Source organism: Sorex fumeus, unplaced genomic scaffold (assembly GCF_029834395.1).
Source record: "Sorex fumeus unplaced genomic scaffold, SorFum_2.1 ptg000097l, whole genome shotgun sequence".
Taxonomy (NCBI): Eukaryota; Metazoa; Chordata; class Mammalia; order Eulipotyphla; family Soricidae; genus Sorex; species Sorex fumeus.
In genome coordinates this window covers 171,825-197,254 of record NW_026606154.1, presented here as the reverse complement: position 1 = coordinate 197,254, position 25,430 = coordinate 171,825, and the positions used below count along the sequence as shown (strand labels likewise).

Here is a 25,430-nt window from a genome sequence, read left to right as displayed (position 1 = left end):
CCCAAAAAGGGGGAAAAAAAGCTGGATAGTGGTGGTATGGGCTGGCGGGGAGGACAAGAGTGAGCCACGCTGGTGCCCCTGCATTCGTGACTGCCAGCCGTGGAATGATGTTGGCGGGGTCCACGGTCCCGTGCCTGCCTCTGCCACTTGTGGCGGCCTGACAGGTGCTTGTTTGTTGCTGAGAGGGAGTTGCTGCCGTGGAGTCCAGAGGAAGACGGAGGCCCCTCCGGATCCCTGGCCAGGATCCCTTGCAGATGGCAGGAGAGCCGTGGGTCGGCCTGGACTCGCAGGAGCAAGAAGGGCTTCTGGTGCCTGCGGGGGACCACGTCACTGGACCCTGACTCCTGTCCACAGCAGGAGACCCCCTGTGGACTCAGGCAGCCCCGGTTCCATTACGTGGGACTCCAGAGACGATGCTGGGGAGGGCGGGAGGCAGAGACGCCTGGCCAGCACTGACCTCGCTGCACAGAGGAGCCCTGAGTCGCTCCTGCTCGGCCCTGGCTGTGTTTTTGGACCCGCCTCCTTTCCTGCTCCGCAGACACCGGTGTGCGTGGGATTTCAGGGCCCCCGTCTCGGCCCCAACTTCCTGTCCCCATGGGTCTGCGGTGCGGCGGGGGTTTGTCTCCAGGAGTTACTAGAAGACACGGATACTCGAGCTCCAGGTCCAGCCGTGGCCAGCCACGGGTCTCTCCTCTGAGATCTTTTCCCTTCCTGTAGCTCTTTTGACAAATAGGCAGCAGAAAAATCAGTCTGAACTGACCCATTCCGCTTCAACGGCCCGTACTCCTTCGAGCAAGCTGCTGACCTGTCCACACCTGTCCCTTAAGTAACAAGGAGCTTCCCAGAGCACAGGCTGGACAAGAGACGCACGTCTCTCATTCTGTGAAGTCCCCTTGGAAACAGAGTATGACACTGTCGCTTTCTCCGCATCCAGGTGTGATGTGACGGATCTGACTGGGACAGAATCCCCAAAGGAAACCACAGTCCGCTTGTGAAAAGGGGGAAAAAAGGGAGAACAGAATGTGTCTTTTCCTGCCTCGTTGTAAAGAAAGGGAAGCGTGTGGTGCCCGAGGAAGTGGACCCATGGAGAATGGACTTACAATCCCAGTGACCCATGAGGGACCCCATTCCCATTTGTAAGATAAAAGATTCCCTGCCAGCTCTTCAACAAATTAATATCAAATAAAGGACATAAATAAAAGAGAGCCACAATTTAGAGCTATCTGAGCACCTGAGTCTGCGAGTCCACTGGTGCCTCCGCACCCAGAGACTGGGGGAAAGCCTCGTCTCTGCAGCTTGGGACCGTCTTTCCCGAGGCGTCGTCGTCGGGGAAGTGATCGCGGCCCCCAGAGCTGAAGGGCTGAGGTGCCCGGGGCGAGAGTCTGTTTGCGCCAATAAAGAGGCAGGGGGAGGAAGAAGGGTGGTGAGTAATTTGGCTATTTCATTTGGTGCGAAAGAGAGGACGGAAGCGCCAGCATATTCAATGAGCCAGGAAATTCTGACCCGGCCCTGGACCGTTTGGAAGGCTGAATGCAGCCCTCGCGGCCACGCTAGTCGGCCGTGGCTTGCTTGCTCAACCATGCTGACCCTTTTGTCTCTCTGATAGGCGAAGACGAGGACGAATTTGAGAACTTCATGCTGCCCCTCACGGTCTGTTTTGAGACCGTATTACAGATATTCAACAACAACTTTAAGCAAGATGATGTAAAGGTGGGTTTGCAAGCAAGCACCAAGGAAGAGGGTTTCGTGTCTCCCACCCTGGAGCGCCAGAACCCGGGAAAGGTGCTGCTGGGGTGTGAGCCCTGGGTGTCTCCTCGGCGGGTTTTTCTGATCACAAACGTGTCTTTTGAGTATTTTTTTTTTCATCTGAGCATTCTTTTGAGTCTTCCTTGAGTGCTTCATACAAGTAGTTCTTTGAGTACTTTTCATATGAGTATTTCTCCTAGTATCTTATTAAAAAAAAAAAAAAAGGCTTTGGAGTCTGCGGAGGGTTCTGGTAGTCAGTTTATGGTGAGGTGGCCCAGACGTCTCTTGTAGCAGTCAAGTCTCTTTAAAAGAAAGTTTCTCGTGGGTTCTCCACTTTCCTCATCCTCCACCCTGCCCCGGATGCCTCGACATCTTTATACAGAAGATTGCACAAACATACAGATGCTAAAATGCAACATCGCTAAATATTTTTTTAAACAAGAATTTATATAAATCAAGACTTTATTAAATGGCTCGGCATATATGTATAAATAGGCACTGGTCTTGAAGTATTGCATTCTTAAACTGAACAAAGTGATTAGGATAACTGATAGCTAAATAAGGTTTTTATGTGCCTGTGGGAGCCATATTAGGATTGATTTGACAAGTCAGTTCAGCTGTGGCAACAGTCATAATATCTAAGACAACATTATGTTTTATTAGTAAAATCCTTAAGTGTAGCAAGCTGTTTGCGACAAAGCAGCCCCATATTTTAATGTGGGGGGCTGGGAGCAGGAGGTCTGCTAAATAGGAATAGCATTCTTCTGAAATTATACTGTTTCGGGGCTATATTAAATAGATTGACACCGATGATTATTTTTAAAAGACTGATAAATGGACTCCAGAGAATGGCTACCTTTGCTAGATGCCCAAGCTGTGTTTTATTGTGATTTGGAGTATGCTTTAAAAAAAAAAAAGTTAACCATCCTTTTGCACAACTCCTCTTCCATAAACAAATAAAGAAGAAAAAATATATATATATAGGATTTAAAAAACAAAAGGAACTTAAGAGTATCTTGGTATTTGTCGTCTTGCTGAAATTCTTCACCAGAATTCTATCTTGTTTCTTCTCAGGTCAGTTATATTTTTCAGCTCTCTTTGCCATGTTTTTTCCCCCATGTCTGGCAAAATCTCTGCAGCCTTCCTGTGGCTACTGGTGCGTTGGAAGCCAACAAGGAGCAGCGAGATTTTAAAACACCATCTTTATAAAAATTGCATTTGTCTCATTCGAAGATTTCATTATGCACCGAGCCCGTTTTGATGGGAGCCCATCTCGTTTGATAGAAACCATCTTCCTAGAGCCATTTTTAATGGAGTTCCAGTGATATATCCCGAAACCAGCAAGTTCTTAACGACCCTGGAAAGTGACTGCTTGATTACACTTTAACGGTATTTGCAAATAAAATCACAAGTAATTAAGGGGAAATCTCCAGGCTTTTGAGCAAGTTTGATGCATGATAACTGCCTGATTCAGCTTCATCTAGAGTAATGCTGTGTAGGCAGCAGCTACGGAGATCGATAGCAACGTAATGATAGTGGCAGAATTAAGTGAGTAACCTGAGAACTGTGCCTCAGAACGCATGCAGCTGCCACGAAGCAAGGCCACACAGTGCACTCCGTGCTTCCGTCCTAAATGTTCATCAAAAGACGCCCTGCAGGAAAATGGAGTTAGATGCTCTTTATTGCAGATCGTGTCTCTTGCCACATTTATCAGGGAAATTGGATTAGCAGTTGGCAGCTGCAGGTAGACAAGATTCTGCAGTGATTAAATATGCAGCTTGGCTGCATTTGTTGTGACAGACCTTTAGTAAATTCTACTGTAAGCACCATCTGTCTAATTTGTATGAAGAAAACTTGGTGCTTTAAGCTACCGATAAAGAACTAAATCTGTTGCTTTATCATAAACAAAACTTTTGCACTAAATGCTTTTAAATGTAATTTATTAGGTTAAGGCTATTTTTCTATCACAATGAATAAATAATACATGCAAAAGTGCTTTCAGGTACTTCATTTTGCAAGTACCAGAGATAAAAACAGTTCTGTTTTGTTCTTCAATAAAGTATTTAGTATTCCAATCCACAGGAGGTGATGCTGTTAAAATATCTCCATGAAAATGCCGCAGGACTGCCAAATTCATTTAATTTGCAGCCCTTACCAGCATTTTCTAACTCCCTGTTTATAGATATTTTTCAAATGCAGATTTCGGGATGAACATAAACATTAAGGACCTGTGTTGCCAAATTGAAATACGGTGGCGAGGAGAGGAAGTGCCGCAAAACTCTTAAATTTATAGCTTTGTTTTCTTACTCAGGCCCAATAAAATTGAAGGGAACATTGAATTTTGCCTCCGTTTTTCCGCTTCCAAGTACAGGGAGGAAGGAAGGAAGGAAGGAAGGAAGGAAGGAAGGAAGGAAGGAAGGAAGGAAGGAAATGCTTGACAAATCCTTGCTCGAAAGCCTCCCATCGGAATCTGTGTTTTTCCCCTGTCCTTGCAGCGATGGTAAAAGAGTCCAATTCTCCCCCCCAACACATGCATCATTTTTGATTTGGCCATGACGTCACCGGCTTTAAGGAAAATGAATGAAAACTTCTCGGAGGAAGAGGAGCAGTTAAATAGGAACCTGCTATCTTTAGTCCCTTCGTAAAAACTCCACGATGTTAAATTATTTAAAATCCTTGATTTTCAGCATGCGCACATTAAAAGTTTTCGCACTAAGTGCCAAATGTTGCAAACAGCACTTTAACAGAATGATTTTGCTTTGATCCCTGTAGCAGTTCCTGAATAATTTATCACAGGTTATTGCCTTAATTCTGGAGAGGGATAGAGCAATAAAGGCAGATGAAAACACTCCAGTTGAAACACCTTGGGGCCTGCTCATTCCTCTGACACGGCTCTTTTGTTGGAACTATTTAGAGGTTATTAAGATGTGTCTCCAGAATTAAGAGTATGCTGTAAGGATGAAGACAGCCATCTTAATTCTAAAGACAAAGCACAATGACCCTTCACCTCCTTTTTCTTTGTTGTTATTATATCGTAGAATTATGAGGATAATATTATAGCTGCCCCCAGTAGTGCCACTACAGGAAAGGGTCTGTCAGACTTTCCATTAGAAACCCCGTTTTGGGGGGTCAGGGTGGAAGGAGCCGCGTTTCAGCTGCCTCCCGGCCCATCCGTCTCACACTTGGCACCCAGACAACCGTTCTCCCGGGCAGCGAGCCGGAGCGCCCGCGCACTTTCTCCGCCAACTCTCCAAAGAGGGGGACCCTCCTTCCGCTCGGGGGACCCCAGACCTGCCCCACGCCCCAGCCCCGACGACGGGGAGCCCCTCGCTTTCCCCGCGGGCTTGCCAGCGGCAGGGAGAGGGGCGACTTGGGAAATCGACCTCTCCGTGCTATTTTTAAGTGAGACTTCCAACTGTGGCTCCTTGCCCCTCAATTTTTTAACCAGAATCACCCCCCCAATCTCTTGGAAACAGCTGGATGGAGGGTTGAGCTCCTGGAGGAACTGAGCATGTTTCGGTTCTGAGCTGGGGGGGGGGGGGGGGGGAGGCCATCTCAGTGTTGTCTGTGTATCCTCAGAGTATCTCAGAAATCTGGCAGCTCTGAGGGGGAGACAGGTCTGAAGAGAAGCCTGTTCCCCCCATCCGCGACAGCTTTCCCGCCCCATCTCATGTATTAAAAGCATGCATGCTAGTTCTACGTAGAATTACATTTTGGTTACTGTACATCGGGTTACGTACGAACTCTTCGTCTCTGAAACCAAACCCTGCCATCATTTTATGCCTGCGAGTCCATTAGAGTAACTTGTCATCTTTTAAGGAAGAAAAAAGCTGTGATAAATAGGAGCCTTTCTGTGTAATGAGAACAGTCTGAGATATTTTACGAGCGCTTTGCAGTAGGCATCAAAGAACTTGGGGTTCTCGTGCTGACTAATTCAGAGTTGGCTAGTGAGGGGCCCGTAGTTCTACATAGCAGAACCTCAGCGCCTGCGAGCTGCTAAATGTGCCTGATTAAGAATAGACCCAAACGGCCACCGTAATGGAGAGACTGCAGAGCTAAGTAATCCAACTAGAACTGCACTTCTTAGAGGAAAGATGTGTTTTGTTCTGGCTGCTTGGGGGAATGTGGAGAGGTAAAAAGAGAAGAACCAGCACCTGGTGGTGAAAATAGGTTACATAAAAGGCAAAATGCAAGGCACAGAAGAAAACCACCAGCAAAGCTCGCCGATTATAGAAAGACAAAAGACGCACCATTACGAAAGGCAGAAGAAATGATTTAAAGAAGCAGCAACAGATACTCGGGCTTTGGAGGTACAGAATTCAGAGAACCTTCACCCCAAACCGTGAGGCAGTATAGAAGCCAACGATTCTAAAAAATCAGTTCCCCTTTCCGGTGTGGGCTTTGAGGAGTGGGAGGCCCAGAAAGTACAAGAAAGTTCCGACAGATTGTTCCGTTTGGAGAGAGCTTCGCTTCCAAGTCCTTAATGATAATTTAAAGGCCTTCCCAAAGAGGTTTTCATTTATCAAATTGTAGGAAAGGAAATCTGGTGAAAAGAAAGTGCAGAGACCACACATTTCCAGGGAAACAGTTTCTCCTAGAAATCACAGTTGCATGTCTCAATTATCCCACCCCTTGTTCTGCAATTATGTTTATTTGTACTCTTTGTTCTGACATTCCGGCATCTGTTCTTGGGTTTTCTTTTGCTCCTCTCAAGCATCATCCTAAGGACAGCTTAATTAAGAGTCCAGATTACAAGTCAGACCATGTGTTTTGTTGTTGTTGTTGTTTTCAGTCGAGTTTTCTGTCTCCCTCTGGTAGAACTACGTACAGAACATGCAAGATAGGCGTCAGGCTCTTGTTAGGCGTTTTCACACGAATTCATGAAACGTATGCCGCACAACCCCTCTATGAACGAAGCCTCACTAGCCCATTTTACAGATGAGAATGCCGAGGCTGACACAGGGTCTTGCCTGAAGTCCTCCAGGTCAGAAGTCAAACTGGATTGCCACTCAGGTCTCCTGAGATCAAATCCAGAACCCTCTTCCTCGCCTGGAGAACGTGAGCGCCGTCACGTGTGTCATGGTTCCGAGAGAGCACCTGCTCGGTTTTGTTTGGTCCTGAGCTGCTGAGGATTTTCCTGCGGGGTCTTCAGGAGCCCACCCGCTGCCAGGACGCTCGCCAGACCGTTCAGGGGGACTGACGTCGTGCGAGCCAAACGGTGGAGATGTGCTTATTGTCAAATAACATCTCTACCCTGTGCGTTTCTCTTCTGTGAAATTATCGGCCCCTTGTCTTTTTTTTTTTCTTCCCCCTACTTTGACATTATTCGGAAGCAAACCGTGTGAAGAATCGAAATGTTCCTGAGTTCTTGGAAACAGGACTTGGTTTCGTTTCTAAGGGCAGAGCGGAGCTGGTCAGCCGACCGGCTTGTTTAAGGAGCCTCTTCCATTGAAAGGGGTCTGAGCGAGACGCGTGAGCTAATGAATCAAAATCAGATACGTGGTCATTATTGCCTGATTATTACCCCATCTGCTCCGCGCTCACGTGAAAATCAATTACTGTGTCTCTTTCCCACTGACAGCGTATGCTGATCGGGCTGGCAAGAGATCTTCGAGGGATTGCCTCTGCGCTGAACACAAAGACCAGCTACACCATGCTGTTCGACTGGATGTATCCTTATTACACTGTGACAACACCAGCTCTGCGCACAGAGGGATGCCGGGCCCCCTCGCTTTGGCTTAATAGTACGGCACAGTAGGGAAGAGGAAACAGAGCTAAATGAACTAATGTGTAATCAGCTAAAAATTACAGCACAGTGGCAGACAGCGTGCAGATAACTGAGCACAGCATTTGGAGACCGGCTCCGAGAGGTCACTTTTCCGGTGCCTTGGACTGGTGACGGCTTCAAAACACCACAGCCCCACCTTGTTCGCGTCTGTCGGGGTGGCAGGGGTGGTCTGTCTGCGCCTTTCACGCCTGTCACGCCCCAGCTCAGTGAGACCCCACTGTTGGGCTTTTTTTTTTTTTAGGAGATCTGAATTTCTACCCTGTCTCAGTTAGCAGGGCAGAAACGGTCCTTTTCCCTCTCTGAGAATTCATCCACTCATCACGCCAGCTTTTCACCATCCTGAAAATATAAATGGGGGAGGGGGCCTGGGGGTGCAGCAGGGAGGACGCTTGCCCTGCACGTGGCCAAGCTGGGTTCAATTCCCAGCATCCCCAGTGGTCCCCAGAGCATCAACAGGACGGATCCCTGAGTGCAGAGCCGGGAGTGAGCCCTGAGTGCTGCCTGGTGTGGGGAAAAAAAAAAAACCCAGAGAAGAAAATATCAGTGGGCATGAAGAGAGAGAAATAAAAGGTCAGGGTTTTTATTTGGAACAGAATTTGAATTTACCTTTCCCAAGGCTTAATACCAACAGCAAGCTAGATAGCGAACATACACGTATGTACACATCCCAATCACCCACGCCCCAAAGAAGAGTAGGAAGAACACGGACTTTGGGGTCAGGAGAGAGCTGGCTTGCAGCCCTGCTTTCCACTTGCAGTGGACGCCCTGGAAGGCCATTTCACCTGGTCCCAATTTTCCTCATCCTGAAAAAGAGAGCGACGTCTCTTTCCCCGGCCCGTGGTACTCGGTGAGGAGGGGGTGTGCGCTGTCTAATGCCTGCCTCTTACCTGGCAACATAAATGGTCACCGTTAGTATTATCTAGGTAATATTGTCTGAAACCTCCTCGATCTAAACAGGGAGTCCTCATTTATGAGATCGCGCACGTGAAATAGCATGTTTTCATGCCTTCTGATTGGGAAATTATCAGAGGACCTGAGGAAATTCTGCGAAGCTGGCTTGCTTCCTTATTTGTTTCATGGTTACACCACTTTTTAGCCGTCTAGCCTTTCTAATAAATGACAGAAAACTTCTAAGGCCGTCTTCACCTACTCATTCCACACTTAGAGCCAAAGCCGTAACGAACAAGAGATCTGGACACGTCTTAAAAAAATAAAACACGAATTTGAATGCCCACATACACTTTCAGTTACTGTTAAAATTAACTATATGTCCATCAGAGGGTTAGAGATAAGAATTTTCCATAGAGAGCTGGGAAATGAGCACAGGCAGTAAGACCTCCCCCCAAAAAAGATGAATTTTACCTATCATTGAGAAAATTATGTCTTTCCATCATTATATAAAATATGTATGTAGATATATATTGTTTTGGTTTGGGGATTTGGGGGAGCCATACCTGGCAATGTTTGAGGGTTACTCCCGGCTCTGCACTCAGGGATCACTCCAACGGTGCTCGGGGGACCCTATGGGATGCCAGGGATCAAACGCGGGTCAGCCACATGCACGGCAAGCACCCTACCAACTGTGCTATTACTCGGGCGCAGATAATCATCGTTTTAAATGGAAATGTAAGTTTGATTATAAAGGATAAACTGGGATTACGACATGATCCTTTTCCTACCCTAAGCGTAAACAGAGGCTTACAAAGTAAAAACTTGAGCTTCTTTGAAACACTGACCGTCATCCTGAAACTAGGGTCCCGTGCGTGGAGGCCGCTGCATTCTCGGCAACAGTCTTTAGGCAGGGCCCGGGTCAGAGCCTTTCCCTCGGGCTCAAATACGGGGATACCTGCCCTCACCGGTACCGCCGGAGCCCACAGGACACGCTGCGATGTAAGTTTTTTTTTTAATGACATGTTCTCCTTTCCCTACTCAGCTCCGTCTTCTTGTCACCTGTCTGAAGTGAAACATTTGTCCAGCAGATGGCAGAAAATAGCAGATGGAAAGCCCTGGAACTTTAATGTTTGTTTTGAACTAGAAACCATTGTCTTCTCCGTTTGACCAAAGACATTGGCGTTATTAGGGGTCAGGGAAGGAGGTCAAAATGTCACTTCTACAGGAAGCTGTGTTAGATTGCCAAACGGGGCGGCTAGGTACCAGCCTTGCTTATAATAATTGAGTTTCAGCAGCAAATCCGCTTCCTTGGGAAAAGGCCAAAGGCTTTTCATAATTGTATTGACAACAAAATGAATATGATAAATGGTGTTCATTCAGTTGAGACAAGATTTATAGTTTTCCTCTGGGCAAGGGATGAAGAGCAAATATTTATAATAATAGTAAAATTTGTTTAAAAGTTGCATTATTTGATAATTCAAAAAGGTTTATTAAAATATTTTGAAATACTTTAAGCAGTTCCAGGTGATAAAGTACAGATTCTTTCCAAAATATTCTAGTAATGTAAAAATGAATAACTTTATGATTTTTTTAAAAAATACAGATATGAAAGTCATTTATTCTCTCTGAAATATTGATCTGTCAAAACCGTCAGTGATGATTCCCACATTATTGCCAGGGAAAGTTTATTTGCCTTTTATTCACATAAATGTGTGTTCTTTAATTTGTTATACAGTCCTTAGCATGCAGAAGAAGCATCCTGTAAGAACACATGTCATCTTAAAGTCAAAATGCATTTTATTTATGGGGGTTATTTGATAAAATGCTATTTTAGTGGTTAGCTATTTAATTCAAAAACATTTCTATAAACACTGACTGCATTAGCTGCTACATGAACTGTACTACTCATCACTCTGGCCTTCCCAAACTATAAACTGCCTGAAACTACATGGCAGCCATGCTCACAAGCTGTTCCAACCACTGGCAAAGGCAAGAATCACTGGTGTTCTTTTTTGTGCACCTGTTGTGAAAACATAGGAACATAAAAAGTAAAATTTTAAAAAAATCTCACCTTGCAGTGCATTCAGTCACTCGTGTAAACTTTTCCTACATCATACTTTGGCCAAAATAGTCAGAATCCAGAGGAACATTTTTAAAATGAAGGAGTGTGTGTGTGTGTGTGTGTGTGTGTGTGTGTGTTGCTCTTCCCAGCCACGATCTGATGGTTCAATCCGCTGTTCTCTAACGGGCTGTGTATCAGTATGCACGAACACGTCATACAAAGCAAGGTGGGACCGTGAGATGCGACAGAGCACAAATCTGGACATAGTACAGCCTCGGTGCCTCCGTTTCAGCCCCAGCCTCATCCCTCAACAGCCCGTGGGGTCTGGGGCAAGTTACTTCCTGTCCCAGGATCATCGTTTCCTCTTCCGCAGAACAGGGCCTACAACACCTAGCACAGGTGTGTGGGGAGAAGTGAGTGAATGGACATCAAGGGCCTCCCTTGTGGCTACAACAAAGTAAATCCTCCACCATTCATCAGTTCCTTTCCCTGATAGGGAATGAGGCGAAGGAATCCTACCTGCTTGATAACTGTTGTGCTAGGTTTCATAAGGGATCGAGACCGCTGAGGCTGAAACCCTGCCCCGGCTAAGAGGAGTCGGTTAGGTCACTACAGAAATAGATTCCAAGAAAGTGACTGTTTAGCTGGGGGTAGGGAAAAGCACCGGAAAGGGGATGGCGTTTCTCTAGGTCTTACCACATGGGGAGCATCGGACACTAGAAATACTATGTCAGTAGCTTTCTGATGGCCTAAGTTCAGGTGTATTATCGGGCTGAAAATAGTAAAGGGCAGTTGGTACTTTTGACTCCCAGCATTGTATTTCATAAAAAGAAATTACCGGGGCTGGAGCGATAGTACAGCGGGTAGGGCGTTTGCCTTGCACGTGACCGACCCGGGTTCGATTCCCAGCATCCCACACTGTCCCCTGAGTACTGCCAGGAGTAATTCCTGAGTGCATGAGCCAGGACTAACCCCTGTGCATCGCCAGGTGTGACCCAAAAAGCAAAAAAAAAAAAAAAAATTACCAGCGGTGTGCCAGACAAACTGAAATACGAAAGAAAGCAACCTATAAAACATTTAGCAAATTCTTTCTTGAGTTCTCGGTGCCAGGCAGTAAGAGGGCATGAAAGGGCTACCCCGTAGAAGCTCGTAATCTACTGGAGATAACAAATGGCTAATGAGTGGGTGACGTGTGCGCCAAGGGCTGTCTGAACACAGAGAAGGAAGAGGCTGCCAAGAGAAGTGGAAGTTGGGCGAAGTGTTTAAAGACGGAGGGGGCATTTGGTAGACAGCAGAAAAGGGGCCACTTCCAGCCGACTGTGCCTTCATGAATGAAGGGACAGATGTCTTGCTCACGCCAAAAGCTTTTAAAAAATAGCTCAGGGGGCTGGAGCGATAGCACAGCGGGTAGGGCGTTTGCCTTGCATGCGGCCGACCGGGTTCAATTCCCAGCATCCCATATGGTCCCCTGAGCACCGCCAGGAGTAGCTCCTAAGTGCAGAGCCAGGAGTAATCCCTGTGCATCGCCAGGTGTGACCCCCCAAAAAACATAGCTCTGACCAGCAAGGTTTTTCTGCTCAGAAACCACATCTTCACAGCCTCATCTGCTAACAACTTCACAAGAACTCTTCTGTTGCCTCCTGAGATGGAACAGGGCTAGCTCTGCTGTGAAATCCCGGAGGGCAAGAACTGTGTTTTCATTCGTTTTTTTTTTTTTGTTTTCCTGATATTCAGCACTTAGAAAGGACCACTCACTACAGGATGCGTGAGTGGATGCGGCGGGTGGATGGATGGATGTGAGGATGATGGACGGGTAGGATGTGTGGATGTATGGAGGGACCCATGGATGGACGTGAGCATGAATGGATGGGTGCCTGGTTCATGTTATCAACCAAGCTCTGAGCTGGAGAGAGTTCGACGGAGACAGGCATAGTCCCTGAGCACTGCTGGGTATGGCTTGTTTTTTCTTTTGTTTTGTTTTGTTTTGTTTTAAGAAGCAGCGGCAAACTCTATGTGTTTTCACATTTTCATGTTTGCTTCTTCCAATACAACACACCACTGTGTTTGGCTTTCTGCGTATCTGATGGCGAGCACAGCCATCCGTGCAGACCGAGGGGGGAGACGCCGCGGGTGCCTCCTCTCCTACCCAAAGCCCCCGCTGTCTCCTTTGATCCATCTGAGGGGAGTCCTCACAAGGCCCCTGAAAAATTACACTCCGGGAGTAGGCGCTCATTCTCACCCTGCAATCTGCGTGGGGCGCCCGCGCTCCGTGGCCCTTTTCACCCCGCTGCTTGGTAGACCTCTACTGTGCTTTCCAATAATCGCTCATTTTCTCGGTGGCAGTCACCTCTGTCAGCAGCATATTAGAAGTGGCCTGCTCTCATTCCACGCAGAACACCGGCAGCCCCGCATGTCCCCCGGCCCTGTCCCGGACCCAGCGCCATGTGCGCTGAGATATAGGGACACTCCCAATACCATGCAGAGGGGTGAGTGTGTGCCACTGCTCATCCTGGACTCTGAGGTGTGTCTTCTCCGTGACCCGATGTGCCTTCCAGATGCTTCGCCGTGCCCCCCCCACCCCCGACCCCCACTCATGACCGAGTCTGTGCTTGGGAGATCTGGCAGCGTTATCTCTCACCTGTGCCCTTCTGGCGCCGCTTCTGAGAGACGGTCCTCAGAGCACGCCCCATCTGTGTCCACTACCCTCACGTGAGCCCGGGAGTCCCCCCGAAGAAGAAAAACCCTCCTGACTCTGGATTCCTCCAGCCCTCGCGTGGCAGAGAGCACACAGACAGGGCTGGCCTTCTCGGAAAAGCAACGAATTCTCTAGCCCATAAAACAAAACTAAGTTGTCGGGGAAGAACCAAAAGTTGGTCATTGTTTACCGATTCGCTTATTTTTATCCAGTTGAAACGTCACTCATATGTATATTCCCACTATCTTAACTTCCTTTCTCAGCTTTATTTTTCTTGGCGGTGCTTTTTATTTTATGAATTACTGTGGGGGCGGTGCGTTCGTGTGTGTGTGTGTGTGTGTGTGTGTGGTGTGCCAAGAATTGAACCCAGGGCCATATACACATGTAGTACATGCAAGGCATATTCTGCCACATTCCTGGCCCTCTTTGCAGTCTTTTTTTTTAACATCCTGTGTATTTATTTGGTCTGTTTTCTATCTTGTTAGAATATGAATTCCATGACGGCAGGAACTGTTTAATGTTTGGTTCCCTGGTGTCTCCAAAGACCTAAAAACATTAAACAGAGTTATAGCATGGGCTGTCAGCAAGTACTTCGGCAGATTGTTTCCCTGACTATAAAGCTTTAAATGGTAGGTGTCGGGCACAAGAGGATGGCCTCTTGCACTTCTCGTTAGCTTCCCATTTGAAAGGGCTTCGAGGGCCGGCTGGCATGGAATGTCATGTGAGTTGCTTCCTCTGCGGCTGCAGCGTGAAATGCACATTTTGGAAGAATCCAGGGGGCAGTTCCAGTCCCATACGCTTTACCTCCTTTTCAGGCCACAGGTTGTCGATGACAGACATTTACTACCATCTGCTTTGTAGATCTACGCTTACAGTAAGTGCCGAGGCCCTGCTCCCAAAAAGCGTCAATAGAATCGGAGAGATAGAATGCCATGATAGCAGAGGGCAGGGAACCGCAGCCTGAGCAGCCCGCCGCGCCTCGCCCAGACCCCCAGGCCAGGGGTGAGGGTGGGGAGCCAGGCGGTGTCGGGGGCGTTTCTGGGAATAAGGGACGCCCGTGTGGGAACCTTGGGGACCAATAGGCATCACAAGGGACCCCGTGGGGACACAGGCCACCGCCCTGCTGCCACTGGACATCACAGGGAACAGACAGAACACGGCTGCCCACCCGGCCACACTGCTGAGGGAAAGATGCAGAACACAGGTGAAGGTGAGGGTGATGCCGTTTGTCCAGCCAGAGGAGGGGTCGCCTTGAGACAGGAGTGGACAGGCACGAGTGAGCGGGGGGCGCCAGGAGCAGATGGAGAGGCGAGGAGACATGAGGGGTGGGGGCTGGGCCGGAGACAGGGCCACTTCTCATAGGGACCAGGATGCCTCGCTTGCCTGAGAGCAGCGAAGGCCACTGGGGTCTGTCCCCCACACCACCACCACACAGACATACACACCACCGAACTGTAGGTACCCAGGGAAGCACGGGAGAGCACAGCTCTGGGAGGAAGGCAACAGGTCGGCGGCTCTGTGTCTGCTGCTGGGACCGTCAGCCTTTGTCCGCTCTGCACCCGTGTGTGCGCGCAGCGAGGAGGGGGCCAAACGCGGGGCCCCTGACGGCTCAGAGCGCACTTCGGACTAGGGACAAGGTCTTCCTGGGGGAACACGGAACTAGACTCTGAGCAAGTCGGATCTGGACTCATCCAATGCCGCTCAGAGCTTTCCACCAAACCCTAACCCTCCCACCCTGTGTCTTCCTTAGAGGCCAGTGGGACCAAGGGCAATAATTTCTAACCTGGGAGATGAATACGTGGGGTTCGTTATCACTATCTCCTCAGCCTTTAGGATTTTGTGGGGGAGCGAGGGGAGGCCCATCCCTCCTGGTTTTCCTCAGCCATCCTGGCCCACAGTTGCATGCGGGGAGGTGGGGGGGCTGAGGATGCGGAGCCACCAGGGATGACCCGCAGGGCCCCCTGGGTGATGCTCAGAGGCCCACAGTTCCTCTGAAGTAGCGTGATGCCCCCGAAACCCCGGCACTAGCAGTCCACTGGCCGTTCTTGAGCCTCGTTAACGAAACTTATCTCCCTTTCTGCAGTATTAAGCATCATTCTTGGCGAAGGACGGGTCGCTCATCTGGCACGTGGGAAGGGGGTCTCTTAGGTGTGGAGCGTAGGCCAGGAGGGAAACACCACGATGAGTGTGACAGGTTACAAACCGAGCTGAGCGTTTGCAGCCAGCCCCAGCGAGCTCAGCCGCTGCGCAGGTGACGAGACGGCGTCTCCGAAGGCGCCACTGTGGGCCACACGAGCAAAAGCAAGCTGCTTCCTCTCTTTCTGGATGGGGTGCCTGGCGTCCAGGAATGTCGCTAAATTCTTTAACAGACTTTATCAAAGGTACCCGGTGTACCTCCCGCTCCTTCAGAGAGCTGTCAAGCAGTGGCACGGAGAGCCAGCGTGTACCACGCCCATCCTAAAACTCATGGCAGAGATGCTGCAGAACAGGTGAGTGGCGTGGCAGGGAGGGGGCCGAGGGGCCCCCCACTTCGGGGCTGCCTGTCCTGTGGCCAGGGCCTCTCCTGCACCACCTGGGTCTATTCCGGGCTTGGCAGCAGAGCTAACAGGCAGCGTTGTGGGGAGGAGGAGGAGAGAACTAAGGCTTAGGTGCCTGCAGGGACTGACTGGGGCAGATCAGAGCCACCTTTCCTCAGAATATTCAAAGACACAAAATGGAGGAAGGGCCGCTGCCTTAACCCTTTCACTGCCTCGCTGCCGTGCTGCCGAGTCCTGAAGCCGGGCTGAAGTTTTAGAGGCTTCTGAATTGAGCTGCTTTATTTGTTTCTTGGACAAGAAAATGAATTCCCAGAGCAGTTCACGGTTCACACAGTTTATCTCGGGGACCCCAGGGGGGACCGTCCCTGCTCCGACTTCTAAGCCATCTCTCCTCCTTCATGCCAAGATATTTGTATGCCTTTTTTTTTTTTTGCCCCTCCGGTTTCCATTTAAACCGCCACAACAAACGCTGCTCAGAAATTGCTCGGTTGACCTTATAATTTGCAGAGACTAGCAGATTCAAAAGCCCAGCATGTCATTTTTAAAACAAAAAACAAACCAAAGAGGTCGCTAAAAAGAGCAAAACAGAAAGAAGCTAATTGGTCTTGCCACTTTAAAACATGTCACCGGGAGTATGGCTTCGCACCAAATTACCTGTCACTGAGCCATCCCGTTTCACGGGTCTCTGGGAAAGCGTGTTACTGCGAGTGGCAGACCCAGACCGGGAAGGAGCAGGCATCGCAGCTCCTGGGCGAGCTCTGGGCTGAGTCTCACCGCGGTCCCTTAAAAATGTTCAGGCAAGAGGTGGGGAACAGCCTGACAAGTAAGCAAATGTGAGTATTATTCTTTCAGAAGGCTGTTAGGGTTGGTTTTTTTCCCCTTCAGTGTTCTCTTAGACGCCTTAAATATGAAAGGGTGGCTGTGTGTGTTATATTAGAAATTAATTTATTAAATTATGAGGTTTTTTTTCATCCAGATAACTCATTTCTGATACAACTTTTAGTGCTAAGGGGGAAGAAAATTCTTGTATTTTATATTGTAAAGTGTTTTTTTATCTGCTGTTAGGCAGATAAATGCCTGTCTAGCCCAGTAGCCTCTGAGAATGGTATTCTCCTATTGCTCTAGAATCTACTGTGAGTTTTTGAACAGACATTTCCTTAATCGGGAATTGTATGCCAGCAATCAAATGTTCACAATAGCAATCATTAATTAGAAACCATAATTTCTAATTAGTTATAATTGCCCTGAATCCTCAGCACTTGCTCAAGCATGGTGGCGCAATAATTCATTCCTGGAAAACGAGACTTCAGCACGGTCTTTGTTTTGGGGTATTTCTTGGCAATGACCTGCCTGCTTCTTTTTTTTTCTTTTTTCTTTTTTTCCTAATCCTTTGAAAAATATACCAGTATTTCTTGAGTGCACATCACCAAAACCAGGAGGAAGGCAGCTGTGTGTCAGGGCGGGATGTCAACCTCCTACCTTGGCGCAGGCGGGCCCCCTCTGCTCTGATCCAGGGAGGCGTACTGTTCTCATCCAGAACTTTCGAGGTTGGTTTCTCTTGCCTTGTGCCCTGTGCGTGCCGGATGCAACCTGCATGGGATTCTGTGCGTCTGAAATACGCCCGAAGAACCCTTTTCCTCTCTGTCCCTTTAGAATTTGCTTTCCAAAACTGAGCTCTGGTACATATGTGTCTACTTCTCTCATCTGTGTAAACTTAGATGCACCTGAGTTGCTTAGGGTTTTTTTTTTTCTTTTTTAATCTGCCGACCACTTTGCGTGAAAGGAGAAACAGGTAAGAAGTCTGTGATAGAAGACGTCAGGGTATTGTTTTGACAACAAGCGAATTCCTTGAACCAGTAAATAAATGAAAATAGCTCTTCTCAATGTCCTGATATCTTTATAGTTAGAGAAGATTAGCATACATATTTTATAAACACTTGTTGAATGGAATGGCACTTTTTTGAAAAAGGTATAATTGTACTGCTTCTATTTCTAATATGTGAAAAGATGCAAGGCATTTTGAAACCTACAGCTGGGTTCTTTATCAGCACACATAGTCTAATTTTTTGCTATCTTTCTTAGATCCCAGCGTTTGAATTTTGATGTATCATCTCCTAATGGAATTCTTCTCTTCAGAGAAGCTAGTAAAATGATTTGCACTTATGGTGAGTATCTTTTTCCATATTTGTCTCTGCAATATAACTTTATCTCTTTGGAGGAAAGAAAGATGTTTGTTATTTTGTTCTTTTGAACCTTCATATCTGTATGAATTTGTGGGCTGGGTAATAGGAGTGTAGAAAGCCAGGTAGCGATCAGATTGCATCAGCAGAAGTCAGCAGCATGCCTTTGCCTACAAATCATGCCTGGCCAGTTTGATGAATCTCTTCATGATGAAGCTGCAGTGTCAGTAGGCAAAGCAAATGCACTCGGTCGAAGACTGAAAAGTTCACACCTGTTCAAAATTGCTTAAACCTACAGCGGGGGGTTGTGGTGTTGGCTTAGGAGAGCTGAAAGCAGTTTGTCCCTCTCTGACTCTGGGGGAAATGACCTGGTCCAGGGTAGTAAATACTTCAAGTGGGGAGTAGGGGCCACTGCATCCCTAGAATCTGAATCTAGACTTAAAATTGGCCGCTTTGGGGTTGGAGCGATAACACAGCAGGTAGGGCATTCGCCTTGCATGCAGCCGACCCGAGTTGATTCCCAGCATCCCATATGGTCCCCCAAGCACCGCCAGGAGTAATTCCTGAGTGCAGAGCCAGGAGTAACCCCTGTGCATCGCCAGGTGTGACCCAAAAAGAAAAACATACAAACAAAAGACTAGCTGCTTTAGTTTGAGTCTAGAAGTTTGGTTACTAGTTAGAACTGGGCCTTAAAAGTACCATTAACCCTAAAATTTGCCAGTTCTGACAGCTCCGTCAATGAAATTCTCGACTCTTTGAGATCTTTAAGCGCCCAGGAATGGGGATCAAAGGGATAAAAACCCTCTGTGATTTGTGTCACCATGCACAGACCAAATCCAGACTGCCAGCTGGGCCCTGCCATACCTTGCTGCCGGAAGCTACTGCCTGGCTTCCGTTTTATTTCTCTTCTTCTTTGTTGTGTATCTGTTTTCACTTTCCCAAGTCATTAGTCAGCTTTAAGTTCCTTCGGCCCTCAAAATTGCCTCTGTGGGCCAGAGAAGTAGCCCAGCCAGTAGGGTGCTTGCCTTTCATGCAGCAAATGCCCGTTCGATTCCCGGCTCTCCATATGATCCCCTGAACCCGCCAGGAGTGAGCCCTGAGCACTGGGTGTGGCCCCAACTGCAACCCCCCCAAAAAAAAAATTTTTCCCTCTGATCCTCATTTCTTTCTGAGTAACTAAAAACGGTTTACCAAGTGTATGATGACTTTTCTGAAACAACCGACTATGCTGGATATCTGTATCTTTCATTCATCAGGGTCCAGTTTCTTTCTCTGGGTCATTTTTCCTTTGGGGTTTAGTCACTGTCACCAGGGTGCCAATAAGATTAGGGACCCCGCCCTCCTCCAGCTTCGCCAAGTGTCTAGGACAAAAGAGGATGGCCAGCAGCTAGCAACAAAGGGGATCCCAGGAAGAACCATCCAGATTAGTGTCAGATCAGTGCAGGTCACAAGACCTCAGAACGCCTGTGTCCCCATCACGGCCAACAGCTGGGCAACAACAGTTGAGAAAGACACCAGGTGAGGATTAGAGCAGGGGAAGAGAGGGGGGAGAGAGAGACAGGGAGAGAAAAGGAGGTGCCACGAAGAGAGAAAGAACCATCAACACTTAAGAAGAAAAATGGATCAGGAGAGATGAAGTCATGAACTTTGCTTATAAATGGATAGACATGGAGAGTATCATGCTAAGTGAAATGGGTCAGAAAGAGAGGGACAGACATAGAAGGACTGCACTCATTTGTGGAGTATAAAACAACATAACATGAGGCTGACACCCAAGGATAGTAGATACCCGGGACAGGAAGATCGCTCCATAGCTGGAAGCCTGCCTCATGAGCGGAGGGGAGAAGGCAGCTGGAATAGAGAAGGGATCGCTAAGAAAAAGATGGCTGGAGGAATCGGTCGTGATGGGAGATGTGTGCCGGAAGTAGATAATGGACCAAACATGATGACCTCTCAGTGTCTGTATTGCAAACCATACTGCCCAAAAGTAGAGAGAGAGTATGGGGGAAATTGTCTGCCGTGGAGGCGGGGGGAGGGGGGTATACCGGGGAGATTGGTGGTGGGGAATGTGCACTGGTGGAGGGATGGGTGTTTGATCATTGTGTGATTGTTACCCAAACATATGAAAGCTTATAACGGTGATTCAGTAAATTTTTTTAAAAAGGGGCTGGAGCGATAGCACAGCGGGTAGGGCGTTTGCCTTGCACGTAGCCAACATGGCCAACCTGGGTTCGATTCCCAGCATCCCATATGGTCCCCCGAGCACCGCCAGGAGTAATTCCTGAGTGCATGAGTCAGGAGGAACCCCTGAGCATCGCTGGGTGTGACCCAAAAAAAGCAAAAAAAAAAAAAAAAATTAAAAAAAATAAGAAGAAAAATGACCCAGGAGCCAGACAAGGAGACCCTGCCTCAGTTTAGACTTCTAATCGGCTCATTTCCATTCCAGCTCTCGCTGCACCAAAGAGTCTAACCCGACCACTTAGCATATATTAGTCTTCTGAACCCTTGAGATAGACTTATTATCGGCCACTTGGTCACTTGGCCTCAGCTGGTTGCTGAGTCTCTCCTGCTCTGTTTCCTGTGGAACAGAGGAGACCATCCCGATGGTGGTTGTGAAGCCGCGACCAGGGGCGACACTGAAAGCCCTCGGACCCTGAGCCGTTCGGGTCCCTGCTGTGAGGAGATCCTTGCGGGGCGGCGAGATTGGCTAGATACTGCGTCGCTGAGCTGGCACCGGTCTTCAAAGCCCGTGGGTCTTTGCCCCTTCTGTCTTGAAGTCAGGAGTTGGCACAGCCCTCGTGGGCCATCGACACACAGGACAAGGCACTGTCCGTCAGAACAGGGTGACCTTCATCCACCCGAATTCAAAGACTCAGTGGGAAAATGACCTTCCACCTTGTCGGCAGGACGTGTGCTACGAGGGAGGGGGAAGAAACACCGCCCCCTTCTCTGGGCCCATTCACAGCCCCGCCAGCCAAGCCACACCTGGGGTCACCCACTGTAATCTCCCATGATGTCTGCTCCTCCAGTGCTCCGTGAAGGGATGGAGGGAGAGCGAGTGGACAGTGGCCATCCATGGGTCCGGAGACAAGGCAGTAGGGCCCTCAAGCGGCAGCATTATTTATTTCCGTGTTGGGCCGGGGCAAAGAAAGGGGAGGTCCAGGGAGGAACGAGGCCAGAACATTCTGTGACCCCAGCGGTCACCCCCACTCAGGGAGCTTCCTGGCTGCTCACCTCTCACGGGCATGGGGGACCTGGCTTGCCAGCGCTGGGGCCACACAGAGGGGTCGGGCACCTGTCCGGAAGCCCCCAGTTGGGTCCATCTTTGGTGGTATGCCTCCCGGCTCCCTGCTCAGTGAGACTGGCAGGAAAATAATACTTCTGATATGCTGTTTTATTTATCTACATTCTGTCATGATATACTTTGATGTAAGTTTTTAATTTCGCTCCAGCTCTCAGCTGCTCTCGCAGTTACAGCTCAGGGTCAGCTGCGAGGCCAGCCACAGTAGCACAAAACAATTTCCTGTTTGTACAGCCCAGGTAACATTTGGATGAGGATTAAATTTTACCACATTTTCTAGTAGCCCAAGCCTATTATTTCTAATGAGTTTTAAATTGCTTCAAGAGCATGTATTTCAAAACTTCGCGCTAGGATCCATTCAGCCTGAGCAACTTAATAAAAGAAATTTCCTTCTTAAATTTTTTGGTTTAAAATGTTGTATGTGGTGTAATAAATGTTATTACTTTGGAAACCTACTTCTTCTCGGTTTTAAGAACTGCATGTTTTTTTATGCTCAATTTCCATTTGTCTCATCTTTCCTTCCCTTTGCCTCTGGGTACCGGTATCTTTAGTGACATCTGTTGGTTGAAGTAGAGCACGATGGGAGAGAAATAGCGGCCACAGTGGAGCTGCCTTTCATCCGTTCTAAGAAAGCTTGGTGTGGGGAAAGAGAAACCTTAAAATTGAATAGGATGAGCGCTGATTATTTACTTGACGTTCAAAAAATTGTATCGGGATTCCGGTGTCCATTGGTATCTGGGTTGTGGAGTTCTGTCATTTTGTTTGAGGGTGTGTGTGTGTGTGTGTGTGTGTGTGAGCTGCTCCCAGCTCAGGGCTTCAGGGCTCCTGGGGTCACTCCCAGTGGTGCTCAGGGCCTGGGCCTCCCCCGTGCTCCCCCTCTGTCTGCTCTCCAGTTCCCCATCAGCGTCCTCTGAGGCAGTGTGTGCTCCGGTGCCCTGACTCGATGACCCACTTGCGTTGAGTTTGGGAAACGAGAGTCAAGTCACTCATCGTGACGAGAAGTCTGTGTGAGTGCTGTCACACCACCCTCGGTTCCTGGTTCGTGTCTGTAAGCCACGGTCGTTCGTTCATGTTAACGCAGGCGCATCTGCCGCCATCCTTTCTCTCCTCAGGAAAGCAGGAGCTTTTTTGCTGTGTATTCCTGCCGAGTACCACGACCCCGTGTCTTTGGAGACAGCAGCAGAGCATCCCACTTCCGGGTCATAACTATAATTCTCTTCATTCTGGCCCTCCCTTGGAGAAATGGCATGTCCAGAAGCACGCGATCTCCGTGGCCACACAGTTTCAGAAGGCAGCTCAGCCAGTGCCCACTCAGAGCAGCGTGAGCGGCCCAGACTTCTGGGGTAGGTCAACCTACCAGCAGACAGACCTTCAAGTAAGCGCTGTGAGCCACGAAGGGGGCGCACCATTAGCGGCTCCCAGAGAACCCTGCGCGGGACCCCGTGAGGCCATGGAGTCATGGCTCACTAAGACTTAGGTGGCGTTGGATCCCAGGCAGTCTCGGGGGGAGGGACCCACAAACATCTAGGGAGCAGGATAGTCCGGACGGAGCTGGAGGGTCCCAAGGCAGGTCTGCAGAGCGGCCAGCAGTGTGCCCAGGCTCTGGCGCCGAGGAAGCGACCAGGATGGGGCCCCAGGGTGACTGACTTCAAGCCAGAACAGGACAGACAGGAGCTGCAGGTGAGATGGAGACCTGAGGCTGCCGTGAGCGGGGACGGCATGGTGTGGGGCTGGCCTGGGTTCCGTGAGAGCAGTGGGTGTGCTGAGTGGTCGGACCCCAGTGAGGTCAGGCGCTGTGCTCGCAGCCTCACACGGGCCTGGCAGCTGTGAGGGGCTCAAGCACGGGACTGCATCCCCAAGCTGACATATGTCGAACGGGCAGGGGGCAAGATAAACCTCTCTCGGTGGACACTGTACACGGCTTGGGAGAATGGAGCTGTCGAGGGAGTGAGCAGGCACCGATGGGAGAACGAGGTCACCCCAACTCAGCCACCAGGGAAGGCCGGAGGGAGCCACAGTTCCTTCTGGATCACATGCGTTCTGGGCTAGTCGACCCACATCCACGAGGAGACGGTGGCCACGTGTTGGGAGCGAGGGAACAGGGGCTTCCTGCGCCCCGTCCCCAATACCCCCCACAGGTCAGGTGAGAACTGTGCTCTTAACCTTTCTACACCCAGGGGCCAGCAAGGGTCTACGGGCCGGTGGCTGGAGGGCAGGTTTCTAGAGGAACAACAGCGGGACCCTCTCTCTGACTCCTGTAGACTGGAAGCTCAGAGCCTCCAGGCAGATCACAGTGCTGAAGGAAAGCATAGCATACTTGCTCGTCCTAGCTGGATGGATGATTCGAAGCTTGTCTGGGAATCCGGCGGTCCTCTGGGGCAGGAGTGAGCCCGGAAGGTAAACCCGAGGAGCACACATCAGGAGAGGCCGGGAAGAAGAGGTCTCCACCAGCGGGTCCAGGACGATGCAGACTGGACGCCGGCCATCGCGTCCGGTGACAAGGAGGTCCCTGGCAAGCTTGGACAAAGCATCTTCAGGGAAGTGGCACGAAAGAGGATCAGGAGTAAAGGGAAGACAATGAAGGCAGCTCGAGCCCTGAGGAGCTCTGTGGGGATGGGAGTGATAACTCCGAGGGAAACTGGGGCCAAGAGGAGGAAGAGACAATGCCGCATGACTTAAATTTCAATAGATGATGCAGTGGCCTAAGAGGCAACGGACTGCAGGGGAGACAGAGGGGGAAATTGCTGTGCTTTATCCTTAATTACACAGGGGGGAAATTTTAGCTGAACATCCTGAGGCGGTGGCTTTTCCGAGAGGCGGGAGTGAGTATTTAGAATCAATCTATTTCTCCAATTAAGTAAAAGTAAAGGCCCTCCCGTTGATCATCGATTTGCTCGAGCGGGCCCAGTAACGTCTCCATTGGAGACTTTGTTGTTACTGTGTCTGGCATATCGAATACTCTCAGTAGCTTGCCGGGCTCTCCGAGAGGGGCGGAGGAATTGAACTCGGGACGGCCATGTTGGCTGCGTGCAAGGTAAACACCCAACCGCTGGGGGCTGGAGCGATAGCACAGCGGTTGGGTGTTTACCTTGCACGCAGCCAACATGGCCGACCCAAGTTCAATTCCTCCGCCCCTCTCGGAGAGCTCAGCAAGCTACCAAGAGTATCTCGCCCGCACGGCAGAGCCTGGCAAGCTCCCCGTGACGTATGGATATGCCAGACACAGTAACAACAAAGTCTCCAATGGAGACGTTACTGGGCCCGCTCGAGCAAATCGACGAACAACGGGAGGGCCTTTACCTTTACCTTTTACCTATTTCTCCAACTGGAGAGATACTTGGATGGTGCCGGAGAGGTAGGACAGTGTGTTGGGAGCTTGTCTCATACATAGCCAACTGGGTATGATCCCCGACACCCCATAAGGTCCCCCGAAGCCGACCAGAAGTGACCTCTGAGCACAGAGCCAAGAGTCAGCCCTGAGGACTACTGGGTGTGGCCCCCAACGATAAAATAAAATTTAAACTAGGATGTTTCTAAATTGCCAAAGAGCCCTCGGCTAGGGTTATACTGATGCGCGCTTCCCACGTTTGCCCGTGTACCCCGTTCTCATCAGCACCACGCGTGCGTCTTCCCCGGCCTGAAATGACGCGCCACGCTCCTTTCCCGTCCTTGCCACCTGAATCCGTCCCTGACCCCCTGTGCCCCGAGAGTCAGGCTGGGGTGGCTGCCCGGAGTCGGCGGCCAGTTCGTGAGCCTGCGGTTCTCCTGCGACCGTTGTGATGATGAATGGAGACGCTCGAGCTACAGAGCTGTCAGCGAAATAGCAAATTCACTTTCAGTTTTTAGAGATTAAAAGAAAAAGGGAAATCAATGTAATGGATTGCTCTCTCGGCCAGGAAATGGCATTGTTCATGGTGCCGTTTCTTCCGCCATGGCCCTGTCGTATCCCTGGCACCATTGTTTTCCATTAATTTAAATAGTCTCTCTGCGGGAACAAAGAGCTGGTAGTGCGTGAGGCGCAGAACTAGTGTGGACCAGCCACACACTCACACACATACATACACACTCTCACACATACATAACACACACTCACACATTCATAACACACACTCACACATACATAACACACACACATACATACACACTCACACATACATACACACACTCACACATACATAACACACACTCACACATACATAACACACACACATACATACACACTCTCACATA

General features: G+C 49.3%; 1 protein-coding gene across 1 annotated transcript in view; it reads left to right on the top strand.

Moving 5' to 3' along the window:
- The window catches only part of RANBP17 (RAN binding protein 17), a 243,532-nt gene that overhangs the window by 176,622 nt on the left and 41,480 nt on the right, over nucleotides 1-25,430 (top strand). The window contains exons 19-22 of the mRNA XM_056133105.1: nucleotides 1,607-1,710; nucleotides 7,328-7,416; nucleotides 15,564-15,671; nucleotides 17,802-17,884. Of these exons, the coding sequence (XP_055989080.1) occupies nucleotides 1,607-1,710; nucleotides 7,328-7,416; nucleotides 15,564-15,671; nucleotides 17,802-17,884 (384 nt within the window). The remainder of the gene's footprint in view (nucleotides 1-1,606; nucleotides 1,711-7,327; nucleotides 7,417-15,563; nucleotides 15,672-17,801; nucleotides 17,885-25,430) is intronic.